Source organism: Tympanuchus pallidicinctus, unplaced genomic scaffold, assembly GCF_026119805.1.
Source record: "Tympanuchus pallidicinctus isolate F22 unplaced genomic scaffold, pur_lepc_1.0 scaffold30, whole genome shotgun sequence".
NCBI lineage: Eukaryota > Metazoa > Chordata > Aves > Galliformes > Phasianidae > Tympanuchus > Tympanuchus pallidicinctus.
The window spans coordinates 2,535,591-2,550,382 of record NW_026294748.1 but is presented as its reverse complement, the minus strand read 5'-3'; the positions used below and the strand labels follow the sequence as shown (position 1 = coordinate 2,550,382).

Below are 14,792 nucleotides of genomic sequence, written 5' to 3'. Positions count from 1 at the left end.
TTTGTTAAAGAGAAGGAAAAAAAAAAGAAAAAAAAAAAGAGAAGTGTCTGTGTATTCATTTGCTTTCATTTCCCCGTCACAAATCTGCATGCCTTACAGTCCAATTCTTAACATAAATTACAGCACTGGATCAGACTGATAGCTCTGCCCATGGCAAGGGGATGGAACCAGATGGTCCTTAGGTTCCTTACAACCTCAGCCTTTCTGTGACTCTGTGATCACATAATCTCACACCATGCAAATTGCAGCACATCTCAAAGCCAACCTAGGAGCAGAGTAACCTCTCAACTGCCCTTGCATTATCTCAGATGGGGCAGGATATGTACTTGCAACATGCTTTTCCCACGTGATTCAATGCCCACTGGGTGGCCAGGCAAATATTCTATTTCCAATTTGTGCAAGAAGCTCAAAACAATTCCTTTGAGGAAAACAAAATAATACATGACTACATTTTTTCCACTGCTAAATTGGTTCTCTGGAAAGAACACTTTAAAATCTTACCCCCATAAGCACCGGGCTAGTAATCCTTTCTGCATTTCCTGATGTGCCAGGCGAATGGGGTGATGTCATGATGGGAGACATATGCCCAAATGCTGCCAGATCCACTTCAGAATCAGCCAAAGGAATCTGGGGCGACCCCGGTGGGCGCCCCTGAACAGTGAGAGCTACATAGGAACCCGCTGCAGGGAGAACAGAAGTCGTGTTTCAGACGTACTCGCAGATTTCTAAGGCTGCCATTTCCTCTCCCCTTTTGTGATAATCATTCTTAATGAAAGCATGCAGTGTAATTTCTAGTCTACCAGGTTCCATTTACAGTATACATACACCCATACCACAAAATAAACTGTGCTAGGCCAGAAAACACCGCTAACACTTTCTTCCAACCAAGAATTCACTTCCCTTGGAAATGCCAGTTTTGCACGCAACATAAAGCAATCTGCCTTAATGCTGCCTGAGCAGCTACAGCATTTCAGGTGAAATCAAAACAGGGGAAGATAGCAGGCAAGGTCTGGCAGTAACTTCAGACGCCAAACCAAGGAGAAACTGCAGAAGCAGCCACCCCACCTTTCACTTTACTGCCTGTTTTACACACACCTTTACCTCTCAGCACAGGGTCACTTATCTGTGCAGTGACATGGACCTTGTCCGTGTACTCGATAGATAAATTAGACATTGGTCCTTTTAAATTCTGCCTTTCTTGCTCTTTAAAGGAGCAAAGTGGAAAAAAAATAGGAACATGCCTTTACTTACACTTGATCAGCTTTACCACCTCCAAATGGTTTGAGTGTGTTACAAGAGTGCCATTCACCTGGGGATATCAGAGGGAAGAGAAGAAAGCAAACTGTGTTTGGCTACAGCTTTCCAGACAAGGAAAATCTCCTTTGGGTACACACACATTACACAACAAGCAATGCAGCAGAATGAGGAACAGTAACGTTTTCCCCCTTCTCTATTCCTCTGTCTTTCAAGAAATTAACAGATGAACAACTTCTCTGTGAGTTTGTTCAGTGAGCTCTACAAAAAGAAAACCACAGACACACACCAAAGGAAACAAGCAACCAAATGCACAAGAGCAACCCACCAGAAGAAGGTTTAGGGTAGTTAATGTTACTCATTAATTTACAGAACTGGGGTTCCAAACAAGTATGTCTGTGTCATAGCAGCAATAACAGCCATCATTTTGCAGCACTGACTTACAAAGTCCTTTTAGTTTATGGTTTAATCTCTAAGTCATTAGAGACTGAGAGATAAGTTTGTTCTGGGTGCAGATCTACTCCTTTCCCCTACACTGCTGTTGGAACCTTGTAGGATGTTGGACTTGCATCAAGTCCTGAGATGAGAATGATCTCCATAACAAAACCAGCTTTCAGCAGTAGGCTTGCAGTGGTTACGGTACGTCCCCAAAACAGGAAAACTTCTACCACTCATCTCCCCCACAGGCAAAAGCAAACATCAGTGCAGAGACATCAGTGACTTTCTTTCAAGGAAAGAGCTCATTTGAGTGAAAGGATCAATTTCTCAGATGAGCTGAATGCCCTTACCTTGATAATTCTATCACCCGTTTGCACTCCAGCTCGCATGGCTGCTCCATCTAGAGAAGCAAGAAACCATTTAGTTCCAATTTCAATGTCACAGGAAACAGGAATGGTTTAAACACTTCTGTATTTCCATGAGAAGCTACTTCCCATTCCCACTCCAGCTTCCTCTTTTTTTAATCAGACTAAAATCTCTGAGTATCTAGACTGAAGAAGGTTCTCTTTCCACTCTGCAGTAGATACAAGCCGCAATCCCACCACGTCACCCTAATTCTCTATTTTCTTTCAAATGTGAGAGTCAGTTTGCAAATACATCGAGATGCTGAGAGAGGTGATTCACTGCATCCCAACAGTGCAACACCCTTTGTCCATGCACATCTGTTCCAAAGTTTCTGATGGCTACAGCCATCCCACCCACAAGGAAAGAATTTGGAGCTTTCTTCTCCAGCTCATGCACACGTTTCTTTGATTCACATGCAAACCCTCTAGGTTGCTCTCTGGTCAGCACATTTAACATGTCTGCTTACCTTCTTTGACAGACTGCACAAAGACTGGGTTGTCTCCACTGACTGTCAGCCCAAATCCATTTTCATCCCGTTGGATAACAACACACCGCTGAACAAGACCTGCATAAGAAAGGTGCAGAAAGGGCAGAAGAAAGAGAAAGAGAGAAATACAAAGAGACACAAGCTAGGCATCAGTCCAAAACCTTATCCTCCTAGATAATCACAGAGCACAGAGAGAAACTGATACAAGACAACAGAGGGAAATATATATGACAGACAGAAACAGGGCAGCAGTCCAGAAACAGATAGGAATGTCAAGACAGGTCAAGCTTATTGCTTCAGTTCCACAGCACAGAGATGAACAACAGCAGAGATGCAGACAGCTTGGGCACATCGGGCACAACCTGAGGTAACAGCAGGTTGTAAAGAAGAGCAGCTATGTGCATGTACCAATGAGCACAATTTCTCTTTGTCCAAACCAATGGCTCTTCAAAGCATGGCATTGGCTCATAAGGTCCAGTACACCATCAAAAACAATTTCTACATGCTACTTAAAACAAAATAAATGCAAATAGGTCACAAATCTCTCACACCAACACCAATGGTTGTACTAATGCAGATGTACTGACCAGGAAAAGTTCTTCAGCAAAAATCTCAGCTCAGCTCCTTCTGTTCCAGGTGAGTGCAGACCCAGAGCAGGAGCATTGAGGAGTTACTGCTACAAGTGCTACACTTCAGAAATCAAGACCCAGCCTCTCACTGAGCTATTTCTGATCTATGAATGGAGCCAAAATGTCAGCAGTTCTGAGTCTGAATCTGCTCCTCCTCCTGCTTGCTGTGTAACATCAAAGTAAAACTGTCTTTCTTACTGGAAATACTCAGTATAGTGTTATAGTGTGAACACAAACACTGTTGCAAAGACAGATGAACTCAGTAGGTGCAGCACTTTGAGAAAGCAAAGTGCAAGGTACGTCTGTTGTTCACCTGGAAGTGAAACAAGGGGAAAAAAAGGAGAAGGCAGCAGCCCCTGCACACTCATTGCAGAGCACTTCCCTGAGAGCATCTGCACGGCACCTACCACAAAGGAGACTTTATCTGGAAGAACAACTTTAGAACTCTGCAAAATGCTTCAAGGACGTTTATTTACATAGCAGAAACCACTAGCTGCTGAACATCACCTTCCTTCCAGCACCCTGCTCTGCTGCTTCGCTTCTCAAGCCACGTCAGGCAACAAATTCTGCCACCAGCATCTTGAGACAGACTTGGATTTCTCTTCCACAATCAGCAACTTGAATCAGCAACGTTTGGTGTGGCAGGCACAAAAGAAATTGGGACGACAGTCTTTGCTGGAATCATTTTGTAAGGAAAGAATTGTAAGAGTGCAAAGTCACCTCCATGTTTTAAATCGCTTTTGCACCAGTGTGGCTCTGCAGCAACTCCCAATGGAAATGAGGAGTCTCAAATGAAACACTGCCTACCCAGTCAGCCCTGTTCTCCTGGAGCGTGGCCCATGTGGAAGCAGTGTGGGAGTGGTGGAGAAGGTTGCACTGCAGCACTTCTACATCCATCTGATCCCAGTACCATACCCCAGTAATCCCCCTTCTGCTCACAAAGTTGCAACAAATGTCACTACACACAGTGACGTACGATGAGCTGCAGAGATGGACGTAAAGTGAAAGCAGACAGGAGGAAGAAAAACCACCACCTTTCACACCCTCTTCATACACTTGAGTGAGAGAACATGCCTCTCCCTTTTGTACCTCCCATTTTTCTATATGACCAAGCTTCTTCAAGTCTCACTTCACAAGAATGATGCCCCAGGGTGGGGTGTGGGAAAGAGAACACATGCTATTTCATAAAAACAGCTCGTTTTAAACCCTGCTGCCAGACGTGCAGGTTTTATGAGTAAGACACTAACTAAGCTTTTGACTCATAAGAACTTTCCTTGCTTAAAGGCACAGCACAGCCCTGTGTACTCACTGCTCTGCCATGACAATTCTCTCTCCCAGAACCAATAACCCCTGGATCTTGTACTGATAAGCTTCTTCCTTGAATGAACCTGATGCCAAAGCAGAGGCAAAGCATTGGGGGATGCAACAAAAGCTGACCTGTCAGAGTATTAGTTAAGGCCCAGCAATAACCACGTTACACAGCTTCACAGCACAAGTCTCAGTCTTATCCAAGGCCATCATTTAATTGGGCTCACTCAAACCCAAACTATTCCAGTATTGCCATTTCCCTGTAGTTGTTCACTTATCCCTGGATAAGAAGCAGCACCCAGCCCTTCTCTAGCAGATTATGATGAGGCTTACATAGGCCAGCTGAGAAGCCATGCCTGAGAAAGACACACAGCAGCCCTACAGAGACGTAAAGCACTACCTGGAAACAACTTCACCCACTTCAAGACAAGTCTGCCAGCTTGGTGCAGCAATGAAGAGCCCACGCAAGCAAGTAGTGATGGGTTTTCATTCACATTTCATTCATTTCTCACTTGTGCTGAACAGAAACTGTGAGCTGTTTGTTGTTTTCATTCTTACTGTGGTATCTCATTTTTCCAGCTGAAGTTTAAGAAAAATTACAAGGTCAATGAACTCGTTGCTGACAGTGATCAAAATCAAAGCAGTAATGATCTTGCTCCCATATTTGCTTTCACACGACAACGTCTTGCAATGAGGAAACACCACTGTAACTATGTTTTAAGTAAAAATTAAATAAAAAATAAATAATTTTCATATTTTGAGTAGATTCCTAAGATTCTGTAAGAAATATATCTTTAAAATCCTTTTTCCTCGTCATGCATATTGCAGTTCCAGAAAGTTGCTGGGACCTCAAGCCAAGGGTGCAGCAAAGCAGCTCAGTGTGCACTGCAGTGAGATGCCTGAGACACGCAATGAAAGCAGCTAGGAAAGAACAACCTCAGACAAAAAGGCATTACAGGGAAGAAGACCAACTCTTCAATAGGTGGCACTATTCCCTCTGGGACACCTCAGCCCCTCACAATGCAACTTCTGGGCAGCAGGAAGGCTGAAGTCCCAACTCCAAGGTCACAGTATGGTAAAAATGAGCATTTCAGGCAGTTTGGGCAGACACATTTCAACAGCCCACGAGCCTCCTTACTGCAGAGATCATTTACCATCTCTACAGATGCTAAACGTTTTGAAGCTATTCGATAAAACACCAAATTTCACGTTCCAAATAAATCAGGAACCGATACTGAAAACTTGACTCTCCAAAGAGCAGAGCCACGAATCACAGCTCCCACAGCAACAAGCAGCTCCTGCTCTGCTCCAACTGTGTGGGACACAGCATGGGAGGAGACTTCTCAACTGTAACCTCCCCAGAGGCTTGAGGCCACAATGGGAAAATGCAATTCAGTACAGTGATTGGACGTGAATCATTGGATAAACAAAAACAAACTCCCTGGGGCTTTGAGAACGTTCAAATGTTTCACTCTGGGAGGGAAGCTTTATTTCCAGCCAGTGTCTGCAGAAAACCCGCTCCACAAAACGAATAAAACCATCAGCTTTCATACAGGAAATTTCTCATGGGGGGAAATCTTTGTATTTCACTATATTTTAGTTATTATTACCACGTTCTCCATGCGAAATGCCATATTGGAGGCATTCTTCAGATTCCTCTACTAGCTTGGCAACAGAAGTCAGATAAAGCCAAAGCAAAAACTGCAGCATCTGAAATGATGCAGCACACAGACCCTTGATAGAGCTGTTCATGACCATGGCACTAGAAGCCATCCACAAAACTAGGTATGGTAGCCTTCCTAGAAGAAAGGAACAATGTGTTTTAACCATTAAACGTAGGACTGGCAGCTCCCATAGCAACAATGCATTCTGTCCCTGTGGTCAAGGGCCCCTTGCTCTCATCGGGGCCAGTTGTATCACATGGGCTCCCAAGAGGCCTTTTAATAGGCTGGAAAAACGGTCCCAGCATAAAGACACAAAGCTGGTAAGAAAGCAAACAGGAAGAGTAAGGAAAGATTCTCTAGGGTTTGATTGTAGAAACACTTCAACAGGGGCAAAATCTGGATTTTTCAAAGCAAAACAAAACCAAAGATTTAAAAACTTGCCCCAAAGTTGAAGGTAACAAAGTGGAAGAGCGTGCATAAGGCCTAGCCTATCATTTGGGCTGGAAAATGACCATTGCTGAATATAAAAGAAGGCATCTTTGGAGAGCAACCATATTGTGGGGAAAGGTAACCAATATCCAAGCTCTCCCCCTTAGAGTTACTTTCAATTATCAGTTTGTTTGAGAGACAGGAATTCTACTTCAAGCAAGAGGTACTAAGCACTGTGAAGGCTGTGGCACTAATTACTCCATTATAGCATACCTGAAATTATACCCAATCACTCCACTCATCATCCAGGCTTTGTTGAGAACCCAGACACGAATCTGGATTTATGGGAGAAAATACCTCACTCTAAGTTTAATACGATCATAAATCAGCTTCTGTATCGCGAAACATTTTCCTACCCAACCACTCTCCTCCCACCAGACCACTCAGATATTTCAGACAAAAAATCTGGTCTACTGCTCCTTAATTAAGGATTTCAGGAGGTCAGAACAAACTCATACATCAAAATCACCTCCTTTCCCCGATGTCACTCAGGACTTTCCTATTGCCCCCCTTCCAAAGGCTAGCCCAAGAAAGAGCCAGTTAACAACCAGTCACCAGCCAGAAAAATATCAGTACAGTATTTCTACTTGCAGATCTTAAAATATTTCGGCCCCTTCCAAAGCAAACAACAAACCTCTCTGCACATACCACAGGACCTGGGAAAAGCAGAGGGGAGAGACAAAAGGCAGGGCGAGGTCCAACACAGAAAAGGCCATAGGAAAGGAAGGATGAGTGGAAACTGCTCCCAGAGATACTGGGCACGGACAGAGCATCTGCAGGAAACTTTGGGGGAAGCGAAAGCTTAAGTTAGGAAGTCATGTTTCTTTCTGCCATACATGAAAACCAGGACACTGTGCAGACTGAGGGAGAAGTATAAACACAGATACATTCCATTAAGCATACCAAATGTTTCCTGTAATTAAACTAGAATAGTCTGACAGCACCTCCAGTATATTACGGGTAAGCAGCATCAGGCACAATGATGGTGCAAGCCGTAGGATCCAGTCAGCTGTGCTGTCACCAGCCAGCATCAACCCAGCAAAGGAAAGAACAAGTCAAGGCTTCAGCATAAGCTCATCAGAAACATCACCCTCAGATATGCACCTTCTGAGCAGGTTGTTTCCTTGTTCACTCCTTCTGAGCACAGGAAGCAGGTCTGTAACCTGCAGCAGGTAAGGTTTCCAGCTCTACTGAAGCAAATTAAGGCACTCTCAAAACCTGTTTACAGTTCCTGAGGAACACAACCGTCTCACATTACTTTCTGTTGGTTTTTTTTTAATAAGAAATATGTATGATTCAAAATCCAGGGAAAGCAAAGAGATTCCCTACTAACAGAAAGAACAGCTCCCTAAACCACAACTGAATGGCTTTGCTAACATGCCTGTGTTGGTTTAGAAGAAACTTTATGGGTTTTTTGTTTGCTCTGTTTTATTTCTTTACGTTCCTTACAATCAGAGCTATGACAACAATATGCATTTATTACTCAGGCAGTTTAAGAAGCTGGATCACAGTAACAACAGGTAGCTTTATTGGAGTGAAACAACGCAGCTGATACTTCAAGACTCATTGTATCTGTTCCAAGGCCACAGGAGGTTATACAGCAAGCACAATTACCAGCAAAGAAAAATACGAAACAGAAAGTATTAGGGACAAGTATTTCAAATACCAGGAAGAAAAAGGGAAGGGCATGAAGGCCAGCCCATGACTGGAGTCAAGACAGAGCTGGAAATACAAGATGAGAAACACGATGTGCAGCAGTACTGGCCAGGCTCAGCCCAGGCCCAAGGGTCTCACAAGCTGGCAGAATTCAAGACAGCACCCACCAACCTGTGAAAACTTACTGCAGTTAATTTCTTAACATATGAGTGCAAATCTCATTAGGGATCACAAATTCAACAGGTCGTTAACATAAGGGTAGGAAGAAGGCTGTCGCAGTCTAAAGACTAACATATCTGATGCAAGCTGAAGAAAGCAGGACGAGCAAACAGCTCTGCTCAGCAGACATCCCTTCCAGCAGCACCCATGGTGGCGTGCTGGCAACACAATGATGTGTGAGGCTACTCCTGTCCCAGACTGCTTCATGCCTATTTGTTCCAGCCTACAAGCTGACAACACAGTAGTACACAGCAATGCCAAAGGGGCAGGGAAGTTACTCCCTTCTTTTGAATGAAGAATGGTTAAGTTCACATTCTTCCATTTTTTTTTTTTTTTTAATTATTTTCAGAGATGGTTTTTCCCCCTTCCTTGAAAAATGAAAAGAAACTGATAGGAGATCCTTACCAGACAGTGCAAAATGTGAACTACTACCAGCTCATCCAGACTAACTGCTACAATCAGATCAAGGCAGACTTTTCTACAACTACACACGCTCCTGTGGAGCCCAGCATGAGCCACCTTCATACAGTGCCAAAAACACATGATGGCACAATGTCTCCAAGAACAGCAGCCCCACCAAGTTTTCCCAGTTAGGAAGAGATCAAGAGAAGGGGTGACAACCTGTGCTTGCCACCTGTGGGTTAGTTTCCAGGCACTACAAGAACTACAAGCTGATACACTGAAGCAACATTTAAACCCAGTATCCCACTCCTTGCTGCAGAGCCAACCATGCGGACCACGTAAGGGATAAATAAAAGCCTCAGGTGCACAGACAGAAAGCATGGAGCAGACTGCAAAGGTGCAAGGCTGCAGCAGCTGCTGGAGCTTACCATACGTCTCGGATCTACTCTCCTCCGAACTAGACTTTGTCTTCTTGGAGGAGCTATCTGCACGAGAGCAGGAGAGAAGGAGAGAGAGATATAGAAAATATGGAGACCAAACATGAGAAGAAAAAAAACTTCATGAAAAACACAGACTGATTTATTAGGTTAAATCGTGCAAAACACAAATAAGATGTGAACAAAACATAGGTGAAACACTTGGAATAAGGGGTGAATAATACGAGCGTGAAGGCACAGGTAACACCACAAAGAATTTATCACAGGATTTGAGACACAATAAAGGAAGTTCTCTGCTATGAACTGTAGAAAATATTTTGGGCAAAAAACAGTTCAGACATGGAAATCCATGGAAACCCATCTCCAGAGTAAGTAATAAATGTGTGCACAGCGGTTCAGCATTCTGGATTCACCCCTTAGAAAGAAGGGAATTTTATGGAGGCTACAGTGTGGAGTTCATCCATCAGACCAGATCACAAGCATCCTAAAAGTGGTGCCAGGTAGCAGCCCTCAAAATTTTGAATTACTTTTATCAAATTGAGATTAAAAGATTCCTGAGGTTTGCTTCCAAAGAATTCTTTCTACCAAAGAGGTTCATAGCCTGAGCCCTCCCTCAGCCAACCCCACAGTTCTACATTACATATCCCAAGGACAAAGGACAACAACCACTAATTCAGATTTTTTCCCTTATTTTTTTTTTTTAAACAGACATTAAAAGCCCATTTCAATTTATCCTGTGTACATCAGGAAGGAGTGATGCAGCCAGTGGCAGGAAGCATTAACGAACAGCACGATTTATAAACATCAGCTCCAAATGCCTAGTGCAAAAACACATTCTGCAAGTTTTACAGCCTTCCAATTCAGCTCTCATCTCTTCCACAAGCCCCAGGGAATTGACTGGACTAAACAGCAGAATGCACAGACATGGAAAAGCACATTGCATGGGGCCAGGAGGCTCAGGCAAGAGCCTGTCATGCATTTTATGAACACACACAGTAGTCACTGGGTTAGTCTTTCACAGAAGGAAGGAAAAATCCCTGCATGCACCCTAATTTCCCATGACAGCACTGGACAGGTTGAACAAGCTGACCTCTCAGAAGGTTAAAAAATAGGACAGCATAGCCTTTAAAAAAACAGAAGCTCATCATAAAATGCATCACGTTGGAAAGCACAAACTCGTTTCACAAAGGACAGAGATGGTTCAAAATCCACCACAGTTCAAAAGATCCAATCAGGAATATTAGCTCTAGTTGAGTCTGTAGGGTCTCACATTTCACGCCTTTTTCTTCTCAACAGCCAAAAGAAAGAGGAAGCAGTTGTAATTACTCACTGACACCACTAATCTGGGTTTATTCTCACACAATTAACAGCTACTTTGTCGATGAGCGTCTTTAAAAGCAAGCCTGCATTCATTTCAATGCCTGCATGCCTCAGAAGGGCTTTGCAAGCACAGAACAGCAACACTCCTGAACACCACATACGTTGACACATTAAAACTGGTTTCATTCTGATCCCCAGAAGCCCAGGCCTGGATGTTCACCCGCGGAGTTTTAAAGCTTTACCTGTCGGATCGAAGTCGTGGGTGCTGCTGCAGCGCTCAACCTTCTGCTTCTTGTCTGCTGGAGACTCTCTGCTCAGAATGCTGCCGTGCCTGTGGCAAGCAAAGCAGAGTCCTGACTACTGCACACAACAGCCCTGCTCCACCTGTGAGTCTCTGGAAATAACCTTAAGTAGTCCTGATTGCCAGCGAGTTTACAGAGATGGCACGCATTGTGCTCAGCGCTAAATCTATTTCCAGGCTGTCTGCAAGATGAAAAGTGATCTCCCAAAAAACTGAAAAACCTCCCCAAATCGTTTTACATGAAACACCCATCCGTGCAGAAGTTAAAGGCATGGAACACCCACCACCAACCACACCAACCACCTGAAGGAAATGCCTGCATGCTGTGCACAAGCGGTGTTGCTTTATCTGCCACTCCAATCCCAGCTACGATGACCATCCGGCATGCACAGCACAAGGCAGCACTGCACCATGCACTTGGAGTACACCACCAAATTCTTAGCACCTTATCCTGATCTAACTATTAATCTGATCTCATCTGTACTGGGTACTTCTAGGTTTGCATGCTATTCTTTTTCTTTTTTTAAACAAGCACTCCTCCTTCAACCATACTGTGTTACAACGTGCAATGTACATAAGCAGCCAAATGTCAGCAACTTACCTTGTAGGTTTTTTAAGAGGAAACCTGAAAAGAGAAACAACAAATATAATGAGCTTTTTTAGATTCTCAATGTTATGCTTGATATCAATGCTTATGCTTAAATACAAAGTTATTCTATGTTCTTGCAGTGCCTTCAGAAGAGAATAACTGATCTCTTCCACTTCAGCAAATTATTGGCCCATCTAGGCAAAAAATTGTCAAGGCAAGGTTTCCAACAGAACACAACAGAAACAGAATTCATGCTGTCAAAGCCAGTGTCCAGTAGGTCTATCTTTCGCATTAGCATAGCAGCTCATGGATCATCTTCCTCTCAGAACCACTAATTTCATCAATGAAAATTAACATAGCTCAATATTTCAGCCTGCTGATGGATTGCTTGTCCAGCATCTGAAGGACTGTCACTGAAAATTCTCCTACAGATGTAATACTTGCATTACTTCCCTCCCATGTGGGTTCCATGAAGCCCAGCAATACTGCAGTTCGTGCAGACGTTCCCTAACAATTATTATCAATTATCAATTAACAATTATTATCTTAATTATTTTCATGAAATTGGTCAAATTTGAGACAATGGTGCAAAGTTAAGCTGGAAATATAGTAACTACTTCAGATGTTACTTCTGGAACACAAACAACACAAGCAACAGCTCAGACGCAAAAGCAGGCAGAAGTGTATGTGCATTCTGTAATGAAACAAGCAGGACCTGCAAAACCTGGAATTTGTTCTCCTTGAATTACCACAGACAGATGACAGAGTGAGGAGTATGCCACCCAGCTTAAAGCACCGACCTCTACTCTGTTTTTCTCAAAACTTTTCATGAGTTTCAGCTCCCAACTCACATTCAGCTAAGCCGGACACTTTGCAGCGTTCCCACAGAGATCCCCTGAGCACAGGCAGGAAGGCTGCCCCACATGCTCCTGTTTGCAGCTCCTTTCTCCATAAGTGCATCACCTAGCCCTGCGATACATCGAGTGGCACAGCCCGAAACAGCAGCCTCAGAGCTAACTCCCTCCCAGTTACCTGGAAAACATAACTGGACACACAGACACAGCGCAAGCACCCAACTTAATCCTTCACTTCAGCTAACAACAGCTAACAACTGTGTGTACAGCCTTAGGACTAGGCAGCTTGAGCCCAAGCACACACTGCTAATAGGGCACAGCACTGAAATGAGTACCTGGTGACACACCAGGTGAGTGACCCTACGGTGACACCAACAACGCTGTCTGCCTGTTCCAGGGAACAACCACACAGAGCAGACCCAGGGCACAGCAAACAACAGCCACCCAGCTTGGACCCAATGCTGAGCAGTGAGCAAATTGAAGAATTGTGGAATTGCTAAGGTTGGAAAAAAACATTGAGACATCGGGTCCAACCATCAGCGCTCACCCAGTGCTACATCCAACAGCAGCAAGGGAAAGCAAGTAGTCCAGGGAAAAGATCTATAACCCTTCAAAGGCAGGGGAAAACATCCAAGATAAATTACATCTTTTTATTATTATTATTATTATTTAATCAATCGCACTTGCTTTTGTTTGCTTAAAAACATCCTAACGCCACTCAAGAATATTTTGATGAAGCATTTCAGAGAAAAAGCTTATTCTGCAGTCTCTCCCCACCAAGTGTGCAGAACCCCTGAGCTTCAGCTCCTGCAGCAAAAGGAGCTGTTGACAAACAAAACAGAACCAGCTCATTGCCGCACTGTTTACCCAAACAGCTCAGAGTTATTTACAATGTGCTCAAGCAGAAGCGCAAGCAGGGGATTTTTGAGGTCTAGAAGTCACGATGTTTCTGCTTAATGCATGTAAGCTGTTGGCGCTAATTATTTATAACGAAAACACTGACGGCTTTTATTTTTATGTGGAAGCCTTCAGGATTTCTTTGGGTCAGAACGGGAGCTGAGTTCTGAGTGGGTTCTGAGCTCTCCTAAGGCTGCAGCCCTCAGCAAGGCCAAGCCTTGTGAGCACAGCCCCGACCCTCCCCGTCCTGCCGACAGCCCGCTGCGGGGCGGAGCTGCCCGGAAGCGCTGGAGCCGCGGGAGGGAGGGAGGTGGGCAGGCCGGCGGGGAGGCCCTGGTAGGCCGCGGGCCTGGAAAGACGAAGGCCGGGTAGGCCGCGGGGCCTGGCAGGCTGCAGGCCTGGGTAGGCCGCGGGAGCGTTCACGCTCACGTTAAATCCGAAAGCAGCACCGAACGCTGTGTCACCTCACTCAGCACCACGTGAAATAAATGTCAGGGTGCGGCCCTCGGCCGGAGGCTCAGCCCCACAGGTTGCTGGCACGTTTGGGTTCCACGATCGAACCCTGTAGACATTTTGTCTGATAGCTGATGAACGTCAGCGCATTTTCAAACTAGTCGCTCCGCTCTCTCCTCCCAAATACCAGGAACAATTAAAAGCCAAGGCACATTCTGTTTCTAAAATACTGGGTCAAATAATTTCAAGTAACTCGAATGCATCAAATTACTCAAAGTATGCCCTGTTAGTCACGCTGCGTTGGTGAAACCTATTTACCAGAAAGCCCAGTGAGAAATGTGTACCAAGAACGAGAAACACTGCATTACAACTCACACGTGGATGCACAACTCGGTGCTGGAGCCATGCCCGCATGCTTCCTTCCAGAAAAAGACAGTTTGAAAATCTGTGTCCAAACACACCCGAGCGAGGAAAGCTCCCCAGCTCCAGCAGCACAAAGCATTCCATTCCAGCCCTGGAGGTTGAAAATATATCTGACCATAAATAGCACAGCGCTCCGATAACCATGTTGGGGTTGCTGGCTTTTTTTTTTTTTTTTTTCCCGGCTCCTCCTGTTCTGAAATATTACAAGATTTCAATTAATTGCTGTCTCCAGAAGCGATCAAAGAAAAAAATATTTAGATTCAGAGAAGTTCTGTGCACTTCACTGCTCACATCCCTGAAATTTTGAGGCCTGTGCGTGTTTCACAGTGGAATTATGAATTACTACTACTTGTGCCGAGATGAGTAAGAAATATTGTGAAACCCACACAAAAGAGAGCAGCCAAAAACTGCTTGCTTGACGGAACTCATCTTTAATTAGGAGATGAACAGTCGCAACAGAAGCTTCTTCACTGCTTTATTAGTTTCATTTCAAATAAGGCACTGCTTGTCACAGACAAACCTTCTCACAGAATCTCAGATTTGGGAAAAAACAGCAAAGTCACCCAA

The 14,792-nt window shown here is 44.3% G+C and overlaps 1 protein-coding gene across 4 annotated transcripts in view; it reads right to left on the bottom strand.

The window, feature by feature from the left end:
• The window catches only part of ARHGEF12 (Rho guanine nucleotide exchange factor 12), a 63,798-nt gene that overhangs the window by 28,231 nt on the left and 20,775 nt on the right, over positions 1-14,792 (bottom strand). For 2 of the 4 annotated variants that reach the window (XM_052697266.1, XM_052697267.1), the window contains exons 2-8: positions 11,611-11,634; positions 10,951-11,039; positions 9,380-9,436; positions 2,564-2,662; positions 2,043-2,092; positions 1,252-1,309; positions 502-680 (exon numbers count right to left, since the gene is read on the bottom strand). In XM_052697266.1, coding sequence (XP_052553226.1) covers positions 502-680; positions 1,252-1,309; positions 2,043-2,092; positions 2,564-2,662; positions 9,380-9,436; positions 10,951-11,039; positions 11,611-11,634 — 556 coding nt within the window. The remainder of the gene's footprint in view (positions 1-501; positions 681-1,251; positions 1,310-2,042; positions 2,093-2,563; positions 2,663-9,379; positions 9,437-10,950; positions 11,040-11,610; positions 11,635-14,792) is intronic. The other 2 variants (XM_052697268.1, XM_052697269.1) reach the window with 1 other exon arrangement.